This window comes from Carassius auratus, chromosome 24 (genome assembly GCF_003368295.1).
Source record: "Carassius auratus strain Wakin chromosome 24, ASM336829v1, whole genome shotgun sequence".
NCBI lineage: Eukaryota > Metazoa > Chordata > Actinopteri > Cypriniformes > Cyprinidae > Carassius > Carassius auratus.
Genome location: NC_039266.1, coordinates 7098571 through 7117466, shown reverse-complemented (window position 1 = coordinate 7117466; position 18896 = coordinate 7098571). Strand labels below are relative to the sequence as shown.

General features: G+C 36.9%; 2 protein-coding genes across 6 annotated transcripts in view; one reads left to right on the top strand and one right to left on the bottom strand.

Annotated features, from left to right (window-relative positions):
* The first annotated feature begins 823 nt into the window (after nucleotides 1-823).
* On the top strand, nucleotides 824-11873 carry bdh1 (3-hydroxybutyrate dehydrogenase, type 1). The gene is made up of 5 exons (XM_026200854.1): nucleotides 824-1066; nucleotides 2060-2170; nucleotides 2518-2653; nucleotides 6194-6346; nucleotides 8147-11873. Exons 1-5 carry the CDS (start codon nucleotides 854-856, stop codon nucleotides 8611-8613), a joined length of 1080 nt encoding a protein of 359 aa, XP_026056639.1. The 5' UTR covers nucleotides 824-853; the 3' UTR covers nucleotides 8614-11873.
* A 2615-nt stretch (nucleotides 11874-14488) lies between these two features.
* Nucleotides 14489-18896, bottom strand: part of nck1b (NCK adaptor protein 1b) — a 38427-nt gene continuing 34019 nt past the window's right edge. For all 5 annotated transcript variants that reach the window (XM_026200851.1, XM_026200849.1, XM_026200850.1 and 2 more), the window contains 2 exons: nucleotides 15579-16294; nucleotides 14489-15471 (listed from right to left, as the gene is read on the bottom strand). In XM_026200851.1, the coding sequence (XP_026056636.1) occupies nucleotides 15271-15471; nucleotides 15579-16294 (917 nt within the window). In that variant the 3' untranslated portion in view covers nucleotides 14489-15270. The remainder of the gene's footprint in view (nucleotides 15472-15578; nucleotides 16295-18896) is intronic.

Genomic DNA, 18896 nt, shown 5'->3' with positions numbered 1-18896 from the left:
TTGTAACTGAAGTCTTATTAAAAACATGAGTTTGATTTGAGAAATGGAAACATTTAACATTTAACAGTAACATTCCGAAAAAAAAAAAAAAATCAGGAAATTATGAATTTATAAATTGTTACGACACCCTGTGGTTGTTGGTGGAGAGGCATTTTTAAATTGAATTATTTTAGTGTTTGTATTTATGAAATATAGTTATGTCCATGTAGTTCTCAAGTCGAGCAAAATTTTATTGGCATTTAGGTATTTTTTATTAATAGAAACCGCGATGGTAGCGATAACGATGCGGTTTCTACTGCACAATAACAAATAAAGTCATAAGCCATAATGTGATTACACTCCTTTCGTTGTTTTAAATCATATGATTTTTAAAAATGACTGTTACAGTTTTTCCATAAAGTTGTATTTATATTAAGGTTATATATAATACTTATATAATTTATTTATAAATATTATATTATAGATATTTATAGATTATATTTTGTAATTATATTTTACATTTATATTTGAAAAACTAACAAATACAGCTTCAGACGGAACCTTTTTTATGATTATTTTTCTTTTACATTTCAACTGACCCATTAAAAATATCCTAACTCATTTTTTAAGGTAACATAATGATTATCTTTAAATTAATAGATAAATCACGCTTGCCTCGTCTGTTGGTTATTGTTGATTAAAGTGGACTGTTATTCATTTTATCATAATTTATGCTCATGGCTCCGCCCCTCAAGTGCACTCTCTATTTTAGATGGATAAGCGTCCCATTAATTTGCGTATGTTTGCATAATTCATGAGACGTGACTCTATAGCCCCGCCCCGCCAGAGTTGTCAACAGTCAGTTCAAGTCAAGATGGCTGCGCTGCCGCTGGTGAGGGTCGCGCTGCTCGTCGCGTTCTCGGTGTTTCTGACGCTTGTCCTGGGCTTCGGCTTACCGTCTGTGCTCAACATCTTTGCGCGGTACTGCGGCTTCCCGGAGGCGAGCGTCACCGAGAGCATAGTGCTGCTGTACGCGCTGTTCGTGCTGTATGTGGCCATGCCGCGCCTGCCTCGCGGGACAGTGACGGTACAGTAACGTTACACACATCAGCTAACAAACGGCGTATTACAGTACGATGTTATATGAGTCTGAACTCTGAAATCGGTTTTTGAGTCACATACACATTACATTATACTCTCAAAAACTGTGTTGCAATCCTACAGAACCTGTAGTTAGTGTACTTTTGATTAACTTGAGTGTCTCAATCAATTCTATCATGCACAAAAAGTGTATTAGTCTACTTTTTTGAATTCTGTAAATGCAAGTACATTAACGTTATGTATTATTATTGTCATGATATAAGTGGTACATTATGCAATATGTGTATGTATGTATATATGTTTGTGTGTGTGTGTGCATGTATGAAATGTATTAATGGTTGTGTCTTTGACTCATATAGAGTGCTAGTGATAAATGATATAAATTTCTGTGCTTTTTTGCATTTGTTTTTATTAGTTCTCTCTAATAATGCACATTTGTAATGGTATCATTACCATAAAAGCTGAGGCACATGGTTCCAAATATACATGTATTGTGTTGCATCTGTAGTAGAAATGGTACGTGATGCAATATATGTGTACAATGAAATGTAGAAATAATTATTTTTTGCCTTATATGGAGGCCAAGTACTAATGGAGGCCTAGTGATGAGCGATATGAATTTCAATTTATGAACCTGCATTGTCATAAGAAATGTAGATATATAAGAATTTTATAGGTTTTGAATTTATAGAAATGAATGACATATTGGTCTCAGTGCATGCAATTTCTATACATTTTGTATTATCGTAAATATTGACAGTTTATTTTATTGAAATGCTAACTAATAAATCTAAACGAGGTGATTGTTGAGCTGCAGTTGATCATTTATTGTCATTCATTTGGATCCCCATTCGCTTCCAGCTCAGCTGAGGACCGTTTTGTTCTCAGCAGGCCGGTGAATTGTTGGCACATTCACTTGCGGTTGCACAGTAATGCCGTGGCTCTATGAGAGTAATATTGAGTAATGTTTCCTCTGCAGGTTGAAGGGAAAGCGGTGCTCATTACCGGCTGTGACACTGGATTCGGACTGGCTTTGGCCAAGCACTTTCACAAGCTCGGTTTCACTGTGTTTGCAGGTTGTCTGTTTAAGGTAATGGTTCAACTATTCCTGCAATGAGCAGCTTGGCTCAAGTTGATTTATTAACACACACACACACACACACACACACACACACATATATATATACATACATACATACATACATACTGTTGGCCGGAAGTCAAGAGAGCTTGAGATGAAGCAATATATTACACAAGATTCAGTTGGTCTTGTGTCAAACCTTTTCATAATTCTAGAACTATGACCAAATGACCATGTCACGGTTATGTATGTATAGTTCTTTAAAGTTTTGTGGTAATGCAGACTAAACTTGTATTAGGATAAATGATCTGTGTATGCAGAGTGTGTGATGTGGTGTTGTGTGTGTGTGGATGAAGGACGGAGAAGGTGCGAAGGAGCTGGAGAGCCTTCACTCAGAGAAGCTGAAGGTGTTGCAGCTGGACGTCTGCAGTGAGGAGCAGGTCTCTGAGGCGCTTCAGGTCCTGACCGCTGGCCTGGACGAGCCAGAGAAAGGTGAGGGTCATTCAAAGGTCATTCAGGGAGACCAGACAGATCACCGTAATGGAGAATGAGGGCATTTCATTGCAGAGTTATTTTAGTATTATTTATAGTTGCGCTTTTGTCTATATAGCTATATAGCTACAGTTATGGTCAAAAATATTGGCACCCTTGGTAAATATGATCAAAGAAGGCTGTGAAAATTCATCTGCATTGTTAATCTTTTTGATATTTTATAAAAAAATAAAAAAATAAAAGTGTATGTTCATTAGATAATAAGAATTTAAAATGGGGGGAAATATCATTATGAAATAAATGTTTTTCTCTAATACACACTGGCCACAATTAACTATAGATTTTCATCTAATATTTATATACATACAGATACATAAGATCTCTCCAATAGAATTTATTTATTCAGTAACACGTGAAACCATGATAAAAACCATTCTTATTTGTGCTTCTGTCATTTTTTATTAGTTTTTCTTTTTTTTCTTTTTTTTTTAATGATTGGGCTTTATTTATTTTTTTGCAGTTTTAATATAGTATAGTAACTAATTTTCAGTCAGTTGCCGAGGCAATGTTTCTAATATTTTAATCTTTTTAAGTTTTCTGAAATGTATTTATATTTTATGTAATAAAGTAGATTTATATTTTATTTCAGCTTCATTTCAGTAGAAAATTTAATTATTCATTCATTAATAATAAAAAAAAAATGATATATTTTTATTTACAGACAAATGTTTTAATGGAAGGTGTTCTGATGTGGCCGAAATTATGGTGCCATGTATTTGCAAGTGACAAAAAAATGTGTTGTGAAAAAAAAAAATTAGTTGGGAGGATTACATTTTAATGTTTCCCAAATGTGTTTTTCTGTTTGTGAACACTTTTTTTTTTTTTTTGTATTTATGAATTGAATGTTTATACAAAAATATATTCGGATTTAATGGTTTAGGGCTGTCAGTAGAATAAATAACTGATCTGTCTTTTTTCCCAACATCAGACAGTCAATGAGCAGTCTTAAAGCAGAATTACTTTGTATGATGTGCTAATGCATGTAAAACATTAATATCTTCACTTTGTCATCTCTATTTTATTGCTTTTTCTTTTCTTTTCGTTTTTTTTTTTTTTTTTAATATACCTGATCAAATTTATGCTGTTTTATTTTTTCATATGTGATTTTGGTTCCTACAGGTGTAAACAGTGATGAACAATAATTAATCTGATGGTCAGGTGGGTGTGGCTAGAAATGGTTAAAGCTGATTTGTTTAGAGGGAATAATGGCCACGCCCCCTTCTGTCAATCACTGTGCCTCACCTCACCTCACACTAGACCACATCCACCAGATACAGCTGTATAGATGAATGATTGTTTATCACTCTTTATACCTGCTATAAACTATATGAGTAGATGACCTGTGTTACAGATCAAACAGAAAACAACCAGCAGCATATAAGGCACACTGTAAAACAGTTCATTAGTTTACAAAACACACTATTTACTGACTTAAACTCAGAACTGAAGCTGCGTGATCCTTGTGCCATCTCCTTGATCTAAACACTTGAATATGAAGAAATGAAAAATATCTAAACTAGAGCTTCTCATGAAAAAATCTAAGATAAAAAAAAATAAAAATCTAAAATTACGAGATAAAGTCGTTGTGTTTCGAGAATACATTTTCACATATTTGGAATTTACACAAAGAAAACAGTTTATTTTAATGTATTGTTTCACATAAATAATAATACACATATATTAGAGAGCTACAGCACCCCCGAAGGAATGTCGATTGGGTGTGTGAGCTGATGTTCAGATAAAAAGTTGTTCCTGTTCAGTCTGTTAATAAATATCTTATTCTTGATTCCTTATCCCAGTAAGATGATGCGGCCGCTCGGATGCAACAATATTTAAATCAATCCCGGTGGCCTCTCAATCCTGGACATTTACATGCGCAATAAAGGCCTACTCTCTAAATAATATGACTTTAATTTCCACTAGTTAAATTCTTGAAACTTTTTGACTTTATTCTCAAAACATTTTGACTTTATTCTTGGAAGTATTTTGACTTTATTCTCTTAATATTTCGACTTTACTCTCGAAGTATTTCGACTTTATTCTCATAGTATTTCGACTTTACTCTCGTAATATTTCGACTTTACTCTCAAAGTATTTCGACTTTACTCTTGTAATATTTCGACTTTGCTCTCGTAATATTTCGACTTTATTTCTGTAATATTTCGACTTTATTCCTGTAATATTTTGACTTTATTCTCTTAATATTTTGAATGTATTCTCGTAGTATTTTGACTTTATTCTCGTGATATTTCGACTTTATTCTAGCAGTTTTAAGACTTTATTCTTGTAATCTTTAATTTTTATTAATGCTCATAAATTGAAGAACACTATACGGTAGTTAACACAGATAAAAGTCCTGCTTCTGAAACTAATTGGCCAAACTGGAAAACTTACTGGAATTCATTCATCACAATATAAAATAAACAGAGAAAAAAGTTATTGCAACTTTTTATCTCTTAATACTGACTTTTTTTGAGTGCTTTTTTCCTCAGAATTGCATGATATAAACTCAGAATTCTGACTTTCTCAGAATTATATACACTCACAATTGTGAGTTATAAAGTCAGAACTGTATAATAAAATATAAACATCCATATAGATCCTCCCATGTTAATACTGAGATCCATCCCCAAATAAAACTTTGTCAACTGAATATTTCTTCTTGTAATGTTTTTAAGCTCACTAAATAATAAAATATTTGCCAAGTTAGTTTTTATCCTTTTTTAAAATGTGTTAAACCTGTAACTGCTAAACCTGTTTGTAATTCTTATAACAGCGTAATTTAAAATAATAACGGTTTGCAATATAAATTAGCATAACAGACTGTTTTTGTGAATGATACGAGACACTTCACACATTCACACAACAAACTGCCCCCCCACTCTTACTTTAAAAGGTGCTGAATGTAATTTGTTAGACTGGACAAAAAAATATCTCCGCATGTTTCCTAAATATCTAAAAACATATTGAAATCACATACTTGTGAATCAAAGCTGCAGCAAGTTATTTTACTTTTAAATATGCGTTCAGTGTCAAATGTCTGTTTTTGTTTTGGTCTGTGTGACTCCGCCCACTGACAGTTCACCCAATAGTATTTCAACACTGGGTTGCCAGTTGGTGGAAAACCGAGCATATTGCAGCAGAGTAAACCAGTAAACGAACTGGGTCAGAAAGCACAGATTCTACTCGACCTAAAAAACTGGCAACCCTTGTGAGGGCGGAGTCTGAGCAGGAGGAGGGGGCGGGACAACCAACACTTTCCAATATTTTGAATTTGGACTGCAGTATCATATTCAACCACTAACTCTCAATTTAACATACTGCAGCTTTAAAAATAAGTGGGATAAGATATTAAGGTAAACATGGTGAGCAGAAAAAGTTTTGCATGTTTACTTGTGTTATATATTTGTTCATTACTGTGTGAATTGAATCAGGATGTCTGATCGGTGAGTTTGAGGGGTTTGTGATTATATCTCGCAGGTCTGTGGGCTGTGGTCAACAATGCTGGTATCTCCACATTCGGTGAGGTGGAGTTCACAACCATGGACACATACAAGCAGGTTTCAGAGGTCAACCTGTGGGGCACCATCAGAGTGACCAAAGCCTTCCTGCCCCTCATCCGCAGGGCTAAAGGTACAGTAATGATGAACACACTCCATGCAGTCCAAGTGTGTCTTCCTGCGGTCAACAGACTTAGAGAATGCTGCAGGCCTTTTGGTCGTGATGATCTTGTGGGTATAGATAATATGTAATTTGTTTTGGTAGTTTATTTTGCAGACAGATGTTAATGTTTCTCTACTACAGTTTCCATTTCTGTTAGTCTTTCACTGAATTAATGGGATGTTTGGATCTGAATGGATCAATGGTTAAAGCAAATGGACTTTGGAGTTTATTGTCTGACAAACACTTGTGATTTCAGTGTTTTGTGTTTTCAGTGATTTTTTTTTTTTTTTTTAGTATATTTTTATAATATGATTTAGAAATTTTTCTTCATGATGTAAAAATGTGTATCTATCTATCTATCTATCTATATATATATATATGTGGGTGTGTGTGTGTGTGTGTGTGTGTGTGTGTGTGTGTGTGTGTATATATATATATATATATTTATTATTATTATTATTTATTTTCTTTTTTTTTGTCAAAATGGTCTGTGTTCAGCAGTACTCGTCCTACTTTTGTCCTAGTAGGACGATATTTGGCCAAGATACAACAATTTTGAAAAACTAAAAATCTAAATCATTGAAAATCAAAATATTAAGAAAATCGCATTTAAATTTGTACAAACAAATCTTAAAAAAATAATAATAATAATAATAATAATTTATGCATTTAGCAGACGCTTTTATCCAAAGCGACTTACAGTGCATTCAGGCTATCAATTTTTACATATCATGTGTTGCCGGGGAATTGAACCCCCAAACTTGCGCTTGCTTGCTTGCTAGCGCAGTGCTCTACCAGTTGAGCTACAGGAACATACATTTGAAGTTGGTTATTTAGCAGATCCTTTTATCCAAAACGACTTACAAATGAGGACAATAGAATCAGAACCAACAAAAGAGCAATAAAATGCAAGCACTATATTATTATAGTGTTATATTTCATTTTCACAAAGAAATGTGCTGCGTCTTGTCTAAGTGATAATAAAAATACACATTTTATTTATAATTTGTCTTAAATCTCATTTTGTAAAAAAATAAATTGTGAATCGAAATGTGAGTTGAGTGAATCGTTACATCCCTACTTTACACATTGCCTATTTGTAGCGGATGCGCTTGATTACTTTTCCTGTGGTATGTTATGTTTTAATGACAGCGAGGAGTGCTATAGGGGCACAATAATTTCTTTAAAATAAACTGCACATCTCATGTTATGAGAAAATATTTTTAGCGAGAACAATGATCAGTGAGATTGAGTAAAAATAGATTCAGCAAAACTGAATTCATTTAATTAGATTTTTTTTCTTACAATTGAAATATTATTAGGCCAATGGAATTGAATGAGATCAACTCTATTCTAAAAAATTTTCTTAACTATTACATTTTTTTTTTTTACATCTATTCTAAAACATAACAAAGATACTGGATGATTTTTAGCAAAAAAACTGTAATCTGTATCTCTTATTTCCTTAACGTCTTGTACCTTTGACGGTGTTAAACAATGTGTCATGTGGATGGGAATATGCATAGTAATGATATGCTGGTTATGCATAGTAATCTATGAAAATCTAATGAAATCTATGGAGAGTTTCATAAATGAGACCCTAGAAATGTTTCTTGAGCAGCAAATCATTATATTAAAATGATTTCTGAAGATCATGTGACACTGAAGACTGGAGTAATGATGCTGGAAATACAGCTGCACATCACAGGAATAAATTACATTTGTAAAATATTCAAATAGAAAACAGTTTTTTTTGTCTTTTGGTCACAGGTCGCGTGGTGAACATCGCCAGCATGTACGGTAGAATGGGAAACGCTCTCCGATCCCCTTACTGTGTATCCAAATACGGAGTGGAGGCCTTTTCTGATTGTCTCAGGTATGAAATGAAGGCTTGGGGCGTTAAAGTTTCCGTCGTTGAGCCTGGAAACTTTATCGTGGCCACTGGTATCCTGACACGTGACATAGTCACGACAACGGCAGAGAAGCTCTGGAAGGAGGCGCCCCCTGGTGTCCAGGAGGACTATGGGAAAGGTCACTTTGAGCAGTACATGGCTCTCATGCGCTCCTACTGCAACAGCGGCCAGCGAGAGATCGAGCCGGTTTTAGACGACATCACCGATGCCATCACGTCCAAATGTCCGTACACACGGTACAACCCCATGGAGCCGCACTGGTGGATCCGCATGCAAATAATGACCCACCTTCCTGCGGCCATCTCAGACAGACTCTACTTCTGATGTGATGCCAACTTCCAATACGTTCGTCACAGGGGGAATCAACGAATTAATATATGCCATATTGAACGTAATAGTATACAATCTTTTAAATAACAATCCAAAAAAGAATTAGCATACAATCTTAAATTTGAAAAAAAGAATCACAAAAGGAATATTCTCGGTAAAATATGTGTGATACCAAGGGAAATAAGACAAGTCTACATTATTTTGTCAAAAAATTATTCTTTTAAAGAGATAGTTCACCCAGAAATTAAACTTTGCTGTTCTTTTCCTCACCCTCAGCTCATCCAAGATGTATTTGACAATTTTTCTTCAGTAGAACAGTAAAGAAGATTTTCTGCTGAAACGGTGATCCTTGGTGATTCATAAATGCATGTCACCAGCTGCTGTCACTTTAAGAGACAAAAGAAAAAAAAAACATACATGCAAGACAAAATGAATACCTGTTACTCTTTATAATATTCTGAGGTCTTATGAAGCAAAACAATCAATCTGTGCAAGAAACTGAACATTATTGTTATTATTATCATCATCCCCATTATGTTTAATCCAGAGCCTCATGCACTCCTGTCTTGCTCAGTTTCTGATTGTTTCGCTTCATGATACTTCACTATATATTGTCAGGGGTTTTTGTGTCTGTCAAAGTACCGGTAGCTATTAACTCGCATTTAATGAATCACCAAGGACCACGGTTTCAGCTAAAAAATCTTCTATAAAAGAGAAGAGGCCTGAGTGTGAGGAAATTCACTGCACACTTTCATTTTTGGCTGAACTATACCTTTGAGTTTAAATGTATGCACTTCGATTCACTTTATCGTATTTTAGACACATCAATGGTTAAGTATTTTGGAAAATGTGAACACTTCCCATTATTTTGATTTGGTCTCGCAGACATTTCCATAGAGCGATCACGAATCCCCAGAGGCCTGAAGCCAGCAGCAGTGAAAAGCAGCATTATACAGCGCGTCCCGGCTGGCTGCTGATGTGGCAGATGTCTGAGTGTGGCTCTTTTCATTGAAAGGATGAACCCACAGATGAACAAAAGAGGACGACTGTCGTTCTGTCAATGCTTTCTTAGGAGAAACAATAAGAGGGAGGGGCTGAAAGAGTTATGAAAGAGTCAACACATTTTCCCTTTATGAGCATTTCTTCCAAGAATCTGAATGATTACATTTTGAGGTTTTATGAGATCACTTGCCATTCACTTTAGCAAATTTTGTGCTGAAATGTTCTGAATGTTAAAATTAATGTATACATATGCAGCATTCCAATTTGCATAGTTCTATGCAATAAAAAGATGTCGTTCGCTTCATCGTATGTAGTAAGACTGGCTGTGTTAAAAACAGCACACAAGCATACTATTCTTACTGTTGCTGCAGTATGTAGTATGTACTAGCATTCAAAAGTTTGGGATCAGTATGATTTTGAAAGGAGTCTCTTCTGCTCACCAAGGCTGCATCAAAATAAATGCATTCTGATCAAAAGTACAGTAATTATATGAAATACTGCAATTTAAATTACAAATTTGTAACATAAATATGGTAACCGTTGGTTAATTTAATGTGTTCTTGGTGATATACATATAAACTACTGACCCCAAACCTTTGAATGGCATTATAGTTTGCACAGAATGCAGATTTTATGAATGAGAGCTTAGAGCGTGGACTTGTGTATCCCACAATTCAATGCACTCGACTTCCCCTTCCATCAAGAGTGATCGCTTGTGATTTTTCACAACTCTTGCTTCAGTTATTTGATTGGTCTTGAATTTTGAATGAAAAAAAAATAAAAAATGAAGGTAATAATTGGAAGCCACTGAATTAATCATTTAGTATTTTCATATTTTACAGTTAAAATGTGTAGAATAAAGCTTTACTGCTTTACTGAAAAAGTACAAGTACACAATGTATACTGCACAATAGTAAGATCTAGTATACAATTTTGAACATAGCCAGAATGGTAGAAACATCCACATTATACATTTCTGAACCAGAACCCATATGAAATTTGCTTGGAAGCATTAAAGCCTCTATATAAATTATTTTTATTATAACTTTTTTCATTTTGAAATGTAAGGATAATACAATTACCAACTGCTGTGGCAGTTTCAGTATTGCATTGCAGGCTTTTTTTAAATGACTGAACATTCCTTAAGATAATTGTCACAAACCACTACTCTTTCCTTAATACAAGGGCTAATAGGCATTATTAGCCTAAACACCTCATATATATATATACACTGAAAAAATTATACTAAAATTTTAAGTTAAGTCATTGCAAACAGTTTATTTTAGCTACATAAAAAATATATGTTGACATGTCAACTGAGTGTTTATTTAAATGAAGCTAAAATAAATTGATTGCAACCACTTACCTTAAAATATTGTCAATTCAGTGAATCATTTTCAGTGATGTATTACATTTGAAACACTAGGATTTGGCATTCACTTATGCTGATTTCACAAACTATATATATCCAGTAGAATGGATTGCATGGGAACAGGAATGTCATCAAATGTTGGCCACCAGAGAGTGCAGTTGAGTTGGCATCCGAAGCCATCAACCTCTTTCAAAAGAAAAAACACTAACAGTATAATCAAATAGTGTATCGCGTTATGACTTTGCTCTCTCTACACATAATGTTATTGCCTAATACAGACCAAGTGTTTGCATGGCTTTCTTGATTTCTTGTGAATGTGAAAACCAGTAAAGTGTATGCAAGTTTCTACAAAATTCATTCTACAAGATTAGTTGAGAAACTCGTTGCGGTGTGCTTTGTGTTTAATATAACTTACTGTATGTTGCAACACGATAATACAGTACTGTATGCACAGCATTCACATCTAATATTTTAGGGATTTTCTCTGGCTTTGCTTGTGCAATCATGGAGAGTACATTTATGTATTTAGGGAACTCTGCATACGCAAGTAATTGCGCTCGTAATGGTCACACGGTGCCCCAGTGGTTCTCTATCAAATCCTTTCTCTTCCTACAGCTGACATGTTTCAGATTGTTTCAGTATGCATTTTGACTGTCTTTTTATTAATTGTCTCACGCACAGCATGTGTAAAGACATTATGATTCCCAGTAGGTCTTCATTAAATGCCTCCAATATATTTTCTATGGCAGTGCTACACAAAATCATGCAGGATAACATTTCAGATGACATTTAATCATTAAGCTTTTATATATAGTTTTAACCTCTGAAATTGTGACACCACATTTATGCTTTGGATGATATTAAAGAGATGTCAAAATATATTGGTGTAGTTTATTTCTTCCTTTGTACAGTCTTAACTCTTCATGGAGACAGTGAGCATACAACTGTATTTGATTTTCACAGCACCTTCAGGCCCATTTACAGAGACGCTTCACTCATAGTTAAAACAAAATGAGGTTACTCAATAAAACTGGTCAATTCAGCCCACAACAACAACTATACATGCTTTTCAGTAGAGGATCTAATGGCCTGAATTCAGAATTCATTCTTTTGTAGCAAAATTAAGTTTATAAAGGCAGTGCTTCCTCAATTATTCCTTTTTTATTCTCTCAGATAGCTTAGATATGGTAGATGGAGTAATTTACTTCCCAATATTCCAGGTTTCAATAACGTTTGGAGACAAAATGTTGGCAAATTAGCCAAAACCTAGTACAAATGTGTTACAATGCTACATAATTCAAAGTATTGTCCAAGTTTGGATGTCCAAAAAGCTCAAAGCTCACTTAAAACATTCTTCCAAAAGTAAGGAAAGAAAATCTGTTTGGTAACAACTTGGAGGGGGAAATGAGCAAATGAAGTCTACATGATTGATAACAACAGTAAGTCTAATTACTAGGTATCTCGTAAGCTGACTGATCTAGCAGTCTTATATACACACAGGTATACTTAACCAGCACAAAAATTAATAGGCAACCATTTTTGCTGGGCCTACTTACCTTAGTCAGGAGTAGATGTAATATTTAATACAAATTAAAGATGTGTGTCCAATCCTGCCCTTAGATTAGTGGTTCCCAATCCTGGTCCCAGGGAAGTCCCAAACACCATTTTAGATGTTTTTCTAATCATTTGATTCAACCCATCAGCTCAAGACACCAAGACCTCAAAGATGTTTCAGATATGAGAGATTACTGGGAGTTCCCCAGGACCAGGATTGAGAACCACTGTCTCAGATGACTGAACACCCCTGGTACAATCCTTTGAACTTAAAAATGGCTTTTACCCTAACTAAGTTTTATATTGGGAATTCCAGCCTTAATTAAACATAATTTCAAGTCTTCAGACTCACTAGAACAGGGGTGTCCAAACTCTATCCTGGAGGGCTGGTGTCCTGCAGAGTTTAGCTCCAACCAGCTCCAAAACACCTGCCTGTAAGCTGCTAGTATGCCTAGTAAGACCTTGATTAGCTGGTCCATGTGTTTAATTGGGGTTGGAGCAAAACTCAGCAGGACACCGGCCCTCCAGGACCGAGTTTGGACACCACTGCACTAGAAACTTCCAGGCAAGTTTGTTGAAGCTGATTGGAGCTAATGTCTGCAGGACGTTGGCCCTCCAGGAGCAGAATTAGACAACCCTGGTCTAAATGGAAGGTCACTTAAGTCACAAGAGTCATGACAAGCTCCTCAGTAAGGATGATTGTATGACTTATCAAGGGTGTATTACACACATAAAAAGTGATACTCAAAACCTATGCATCTTATAGTAACATTTTGGTTCCACCAACTGAGATGAAGGCACATTTTAAAGCACAAAACTATCTGATAAGACTACACGTCTCCATTATCCCTCATCCAAAACAAGTGGATCTCAACTGCTTGATCAAAACATAAATTGGGTAGCAGGGTTGTTTTGAAAGGTTGTTTCTTGGTAGACGTCATCCAATAAGTACTTGTTGCTTGGCATCCCCTTAGCCTCAAAAACCATTAACAAAACAACCGAAGGCAGTAGAAAAATGATACTGTTTGGTAATGTTGAGTCAGCAGTTGGTCCTGAAGCACCTTACTCACACTGAACCAATCTGAACTGGTCACAATGAAAAAAAAATCTGTAATTTCCAATTAATTCCAAGATTAAATCACTTGAGCAAACTCTGCATGCCTCAGCGAATCTTTTATTTTTTCTCTTCACCCACACATCCCCCAAAAATTCCCCATTGCTCAACTCTCCCCATTCTAGCTCCGAACAGCTGGAGAAGTAATTTCAGTCGTAGTGATGGTTGCCTGGAGAAGAGCCCAGATCATCACTCTACTCATAAGTCTTCAGAAAAGAAACTTCCATGTTTCCCAACTTGAATCGGAGACATGTCCAGGAAAATCTCTTTCCCATGGCCTGGTCCACCAAACATACTTATCTATTAAGTTTTACTTACAAACATCTGATCCTCAATGGAACATCTCTTACCATTTATAATAAACAGTTGAAAACTAAAAGGAAGCAGCACTGTGGATCTTGATCTCCATGCGATATGGATCCTTCCTTGAAACCGGAGCACACAATGCTGCCTTCATGCTGACACGCTTTCATTCATTCTCTAAACTAGATATATGGTCATTTGAGAAAGCTAGCAACCAAATGAGTGCAAAGCAAAGACAAACACTTGATGAAGCTTTTAACCAATCCACCACCACCACCACCAATAACTAAATCCATAGCCATTGCACCAGTTGTAGTGCAATTTCAGCCTGGATCATGAAAGACTGCTTTTATTAGTAAAACTGCATTATAAAAGACCTATTGTGTATACCAATGTGGTTTAATCTTCTTTAATCATCTGTCATGGCATTGCAGTTCAGGTTCCAATAAAGATCTGGAAATCTAGCACAAAGTCCAATATTCATTCAAATAAATGCCTAGTAAGGGACATTAATCACAGCTAAGTCCTACGACAAAGTGGAGACACATTTATTGCATGGCATGGATCCTGACAGATCCAACATGTGTGGGTAAATTTAGGACTAGCTGACAAACCACAATAATAGGCACCTTGATTGTCAGCTTCTGAAACTTTACCCCTCATAAATACAGATGTCATCCTCAAAAAGACCTCAAGTTTGTTTAATGTTGGAAACATGAAGTTGCAAGACTGTAGTTCAAGATTAATCCCGAAAAGATTTTGCCTAATTCTGAATATTGGTTTTCGTCACTCACTTTTATTGTTGGAGCATTTTGCAGAAATATTGATTCCTAATAAATATAGCAGATTACGTCAATTTCAACAGTTCAATGTGGTTCAGGCAATGCAGGCAGTAACAGACAGTATGTGAGACCTTTGAAACATGTTGAGCAAAGTTCTTCTGCAGTCAGGACTTAAACAGCAGAAACTTGAAAGGACTGTTAAAAAATTGGCAGGGAAGTTAAAGAACAAATAAAAAATACATTTTTAAAATCAAAGAAAAAAGAATATATATTAACAAAAGAAGACATAGGTTGTAATTCTAATACATGTTGACATCAAAATACACTGCATCATCTATGGTCTAAACATACTGTATTTTGATACATTGGGTGTGTGTCGCAATGAAATATGAGCAAGTTTCCGAGCGTATGAACGGGAGTCCATTGTCCATCTCTCCCTGTACCTCCCATTCTTGGAATGCTTGATATTCCCAGTCCGTCCGTCTGTCTGGAAGTGTAGTCACTGGATATTCTTTTTACTTGGATCAGGAGGCAGCCAGAGCCTTGACCAGGTAGAGTTTGTCGCCCTGTTCGCTGGTGAAGATGGGTGCCTTTTTGTAGTGTTCCACCAACTCCTCCATTGAGTTAAACTTGCGTTGTCCGATGCAGTAGAGGTTGTCCTTCAGCTGGACTTTGAAATGCTTGTTTTTGGACTGAGCTTTCAGTGATATTGAAAAGTCATTGGGCTAGAAAAAGAAAACAGGGAGAAAGGGAAAACATGTCAACAATTGCTGAAAGAAGGAATCTTAATATATTTTTCAAAATATATGAAAGAGCGTTTCCGTCAACTTACTGAGGACTCACTGTCCCGGATAAGAAAGTCTCCCTCTGTGCCCCTCTGGTTGAGTGCCACCTCTGCCTGATGACGTGTCACCTTCCCATAGTACCACTGCTTGCCAGCGAAGCGTCCACTGGATGAAGGCTCAATGTAGTCACAGTCAGGTGTGGGCGGCCCGGCCATGCTGGCTGAGTTGTGCGACTCCTGCAGAACAGTCACGTAGTTCTTCGGCACAAGTCCCATCTGCCCATCGGCTTTGCGACACTTCCACCACTCTGGGTCATTTTCGGGCTTCTCCACAACATCCATAACCTCCCCCTTCTCAAAGTTCAGCTCTTCATCGTTGCCCGAGCTGAACGGGTAGAGTGCCTGTACTGTGTGTAGCACCTGATTGCCGTTCGCACTATGAACAACAGCAGCCAATTTCTCCGACAAGCCACAGTCGTTGCTCGCCGATCCATCTGCATCCTCCGTCACGTAGTTGGATGGAAACCATCCCGAATGGCCATTGTAGCTCCCTCTCCACCAGCCATCACTGCACTTCTCCATGACAATGACCCTTGTGCCCTTAACCAATGACAACTCATCTTCCCTCTCTGCCGTGTAGCTGAATTTGACTAGCGCAGGAAGGTTTAGGTCATACAGACGTTCACCATTGTCCGGGTAGAGGTCAGAGTCCATATTGGAGGCCGTTTCACGCATGCCCGTCTTCCGTTTCACCTTGCCAATTCCTGCATACATAAAGAACAGCCATTCAGGTTTTCCCAAATACACAATTAGTGTCCCTTCTTTGTTCTCAACTACTTGTACTGCAGTCAGTGTGGACGCCCCCCCAAAAATTGGCTTCAACTTCATTGAAACTAAAGCAATTTAGCAACTAGGGGATTTCAATGTTTCATTAAGTTTACCTTATTTGTTAACAAATCACCTTTTCAGAGAACTTGTTGCTGCATTCTAGGACTGCCTTCTACAATAATACATAAGATACTGCTTTAGAAAGTGGCAGATACAAGGTACAAGGCAACATAATTTTGCCGCTCAACTTTGTGAAAAGTCTTCATTACGAGGGGGCAGTCAGAGTCAGGCTTGTAACCTGAAGGTCCCAGGTTCAAGTCTTGGTAACAGCAGGAATTGTGGGTTGGGGGGGGGGGAGTGAATGAACAGCACCAACTGAGGTACACTTGAACAAGGTACTGAACCCCCAATTGCACCCTGGGTGCTGCAACAAAAAATGGCTGCCCACTACTCCAGTGTGCACTACAGTTCACTACGGTGTTGGTGCACTTGGATGGGTTAAATGCAAAGCACAAATTCAGAGTATGGAACACAATACCTGGTTGCGTGTCACTTCACTTATTTACTCACTGCTTCTGCATACACCTGACACCTTCAATTGGTTTTGTATCAGTTCTTTTTTATATTAAGAAAAAGCTCATATCTTTATTCCTGCACTACTGTCCACTAAAAAAAATATGCACATTTAACTAAAGGCATTTTGTCAATGGAAAGCCATGTTCAGAAATGAAAAATGTGTTGAGACAGTCTCTTCAGGGGGTAATTTCATCACCCTGCACTCCATTCTTGTTTAAATTATTCTGTGAAACCAAAGAACAATGTATTTTGATACAGGCACCAACAGGCAGGGCACAAGTGAAAAAAGAACTTGTCCAAACACATGTTACAGTGCAGTCAGGCTTGTGTTTTCATACTGACAGGGTGCTATCAGCTCCCGCCTGCTTGAGCAGTGTGTCCTCTCTTGGTAAACACGGGCACTGGTCCAGTTTCAAAACCACCCAATTACAACCAACTAATCATGTTCTCACCACTTTTTACAACTCATAGATCATATGACAAGCTGTGCACTTTTGGCTTCCTCCTTGATCATGGAGATGGTTCAATTATTCCCATGTGAACGAGCATGTAGGAGCAACAGAAAAATTCTTCAAACAAAAATAAATGCTTACTTTGTGACAACGCAAAACATATAGCCACCATGATACAAGGTATATGACGCAAACCTGTCTCGCACAGCTGTGTGGTCTAGTTCTGTTGTTCAGAAAAAAGTACTTGCAAAGAGACACTGGAATGATCACCACACCCATCGTCCTCCTCCATGAGGAAGAAGTGAGCGAGGGAGTGTTGGGTTAGGTTCATGGATGCTGTCGAGGATTCCGGCCTGTCTGACCACATTAGGTCAAGCAAAGTGTGCCGGTCTGGAGGATTAATGGAGAATATCTGACCCCAAGGCCTTTTGACCATGTTGGTTAGTTTGGCAAAGGTTTGTGAATAGTGTTACCGTGCAGGAATGTCCACTTGGCAGTGAAGTTTGTACTGGCCCAATCCAAAGGCCCAAAGACAGTTAAACCCTCTTTCTCTTTACATACTTTACAAAAAAAGCAAAGCAATATAATTACGTTACTGGATGGTAGTACCATGCTCATTTATAGAACACAAAATGCATGGCACTTCAAAGAATACCGTGGTATTACGATAGTATCTCTGCTGTTTGCTGGTCTAAGATGGTTTGCTTAAAGTAAGCCAACCCCCACTAAAACCATCAGAACCAAACCACACCAAATTACTTTAAGCTGGTTCACCCTGTTTTCAACATGGAAGTTGGCAAACTCAGTCTTTATATTTCAAATTAATATACCTGTAGGCAGGGTTCAAGAACTAGATGTGATTTAACAAAACTTGTCACCAAAAAAGCAGGTGAAACCTTGGAACCACTCTTACCTAATCTAAAAGGAAATCACCAAATTTACTTCATGCTTGCTCAGGGGTTAAAGGTTAACATAGCGAGAACAAAGCTTTTCCAATGGCTATATGCTATAAGTGAGATGCTTATCAAAGGTAGAGGCCAGAAGAATTTACTCTGTGCCTGCGTATACCTCTACTGCCTGATTTGCAATACAAATGTATGAAATCCCAAACCATGACGTATTTGCCTTTGGCCTCCAAGCTTTGTCAGATTAAGGGGGATTGACATTTGCATGGTCAATGTGAGCAGGAAGTGAATGTGAAGTGTATGAGCGATACTAACTGGAGCATTTAGTGCCCCATGCGTGAGCGTGTTGGTGCATGTAACCACAGATGTGTGAATCTTCTGACAGCATGAGTTCAACTCGTCTACAAATTCAACAGGCACCCAAAAATGAAAATTCTGTTAGATCATTCACTCTCATGTCATGCCCTTCCATCATTACCATATCATTCGGTCAGCGAGTTAATATAAACCAGATAAGTATGATTTATGACAGAATCATTCAGAAAGGTTTTATAAACAGATCAAATGATTCATTAAAAAGATCCAAATAAAACGTTAGTGATCTA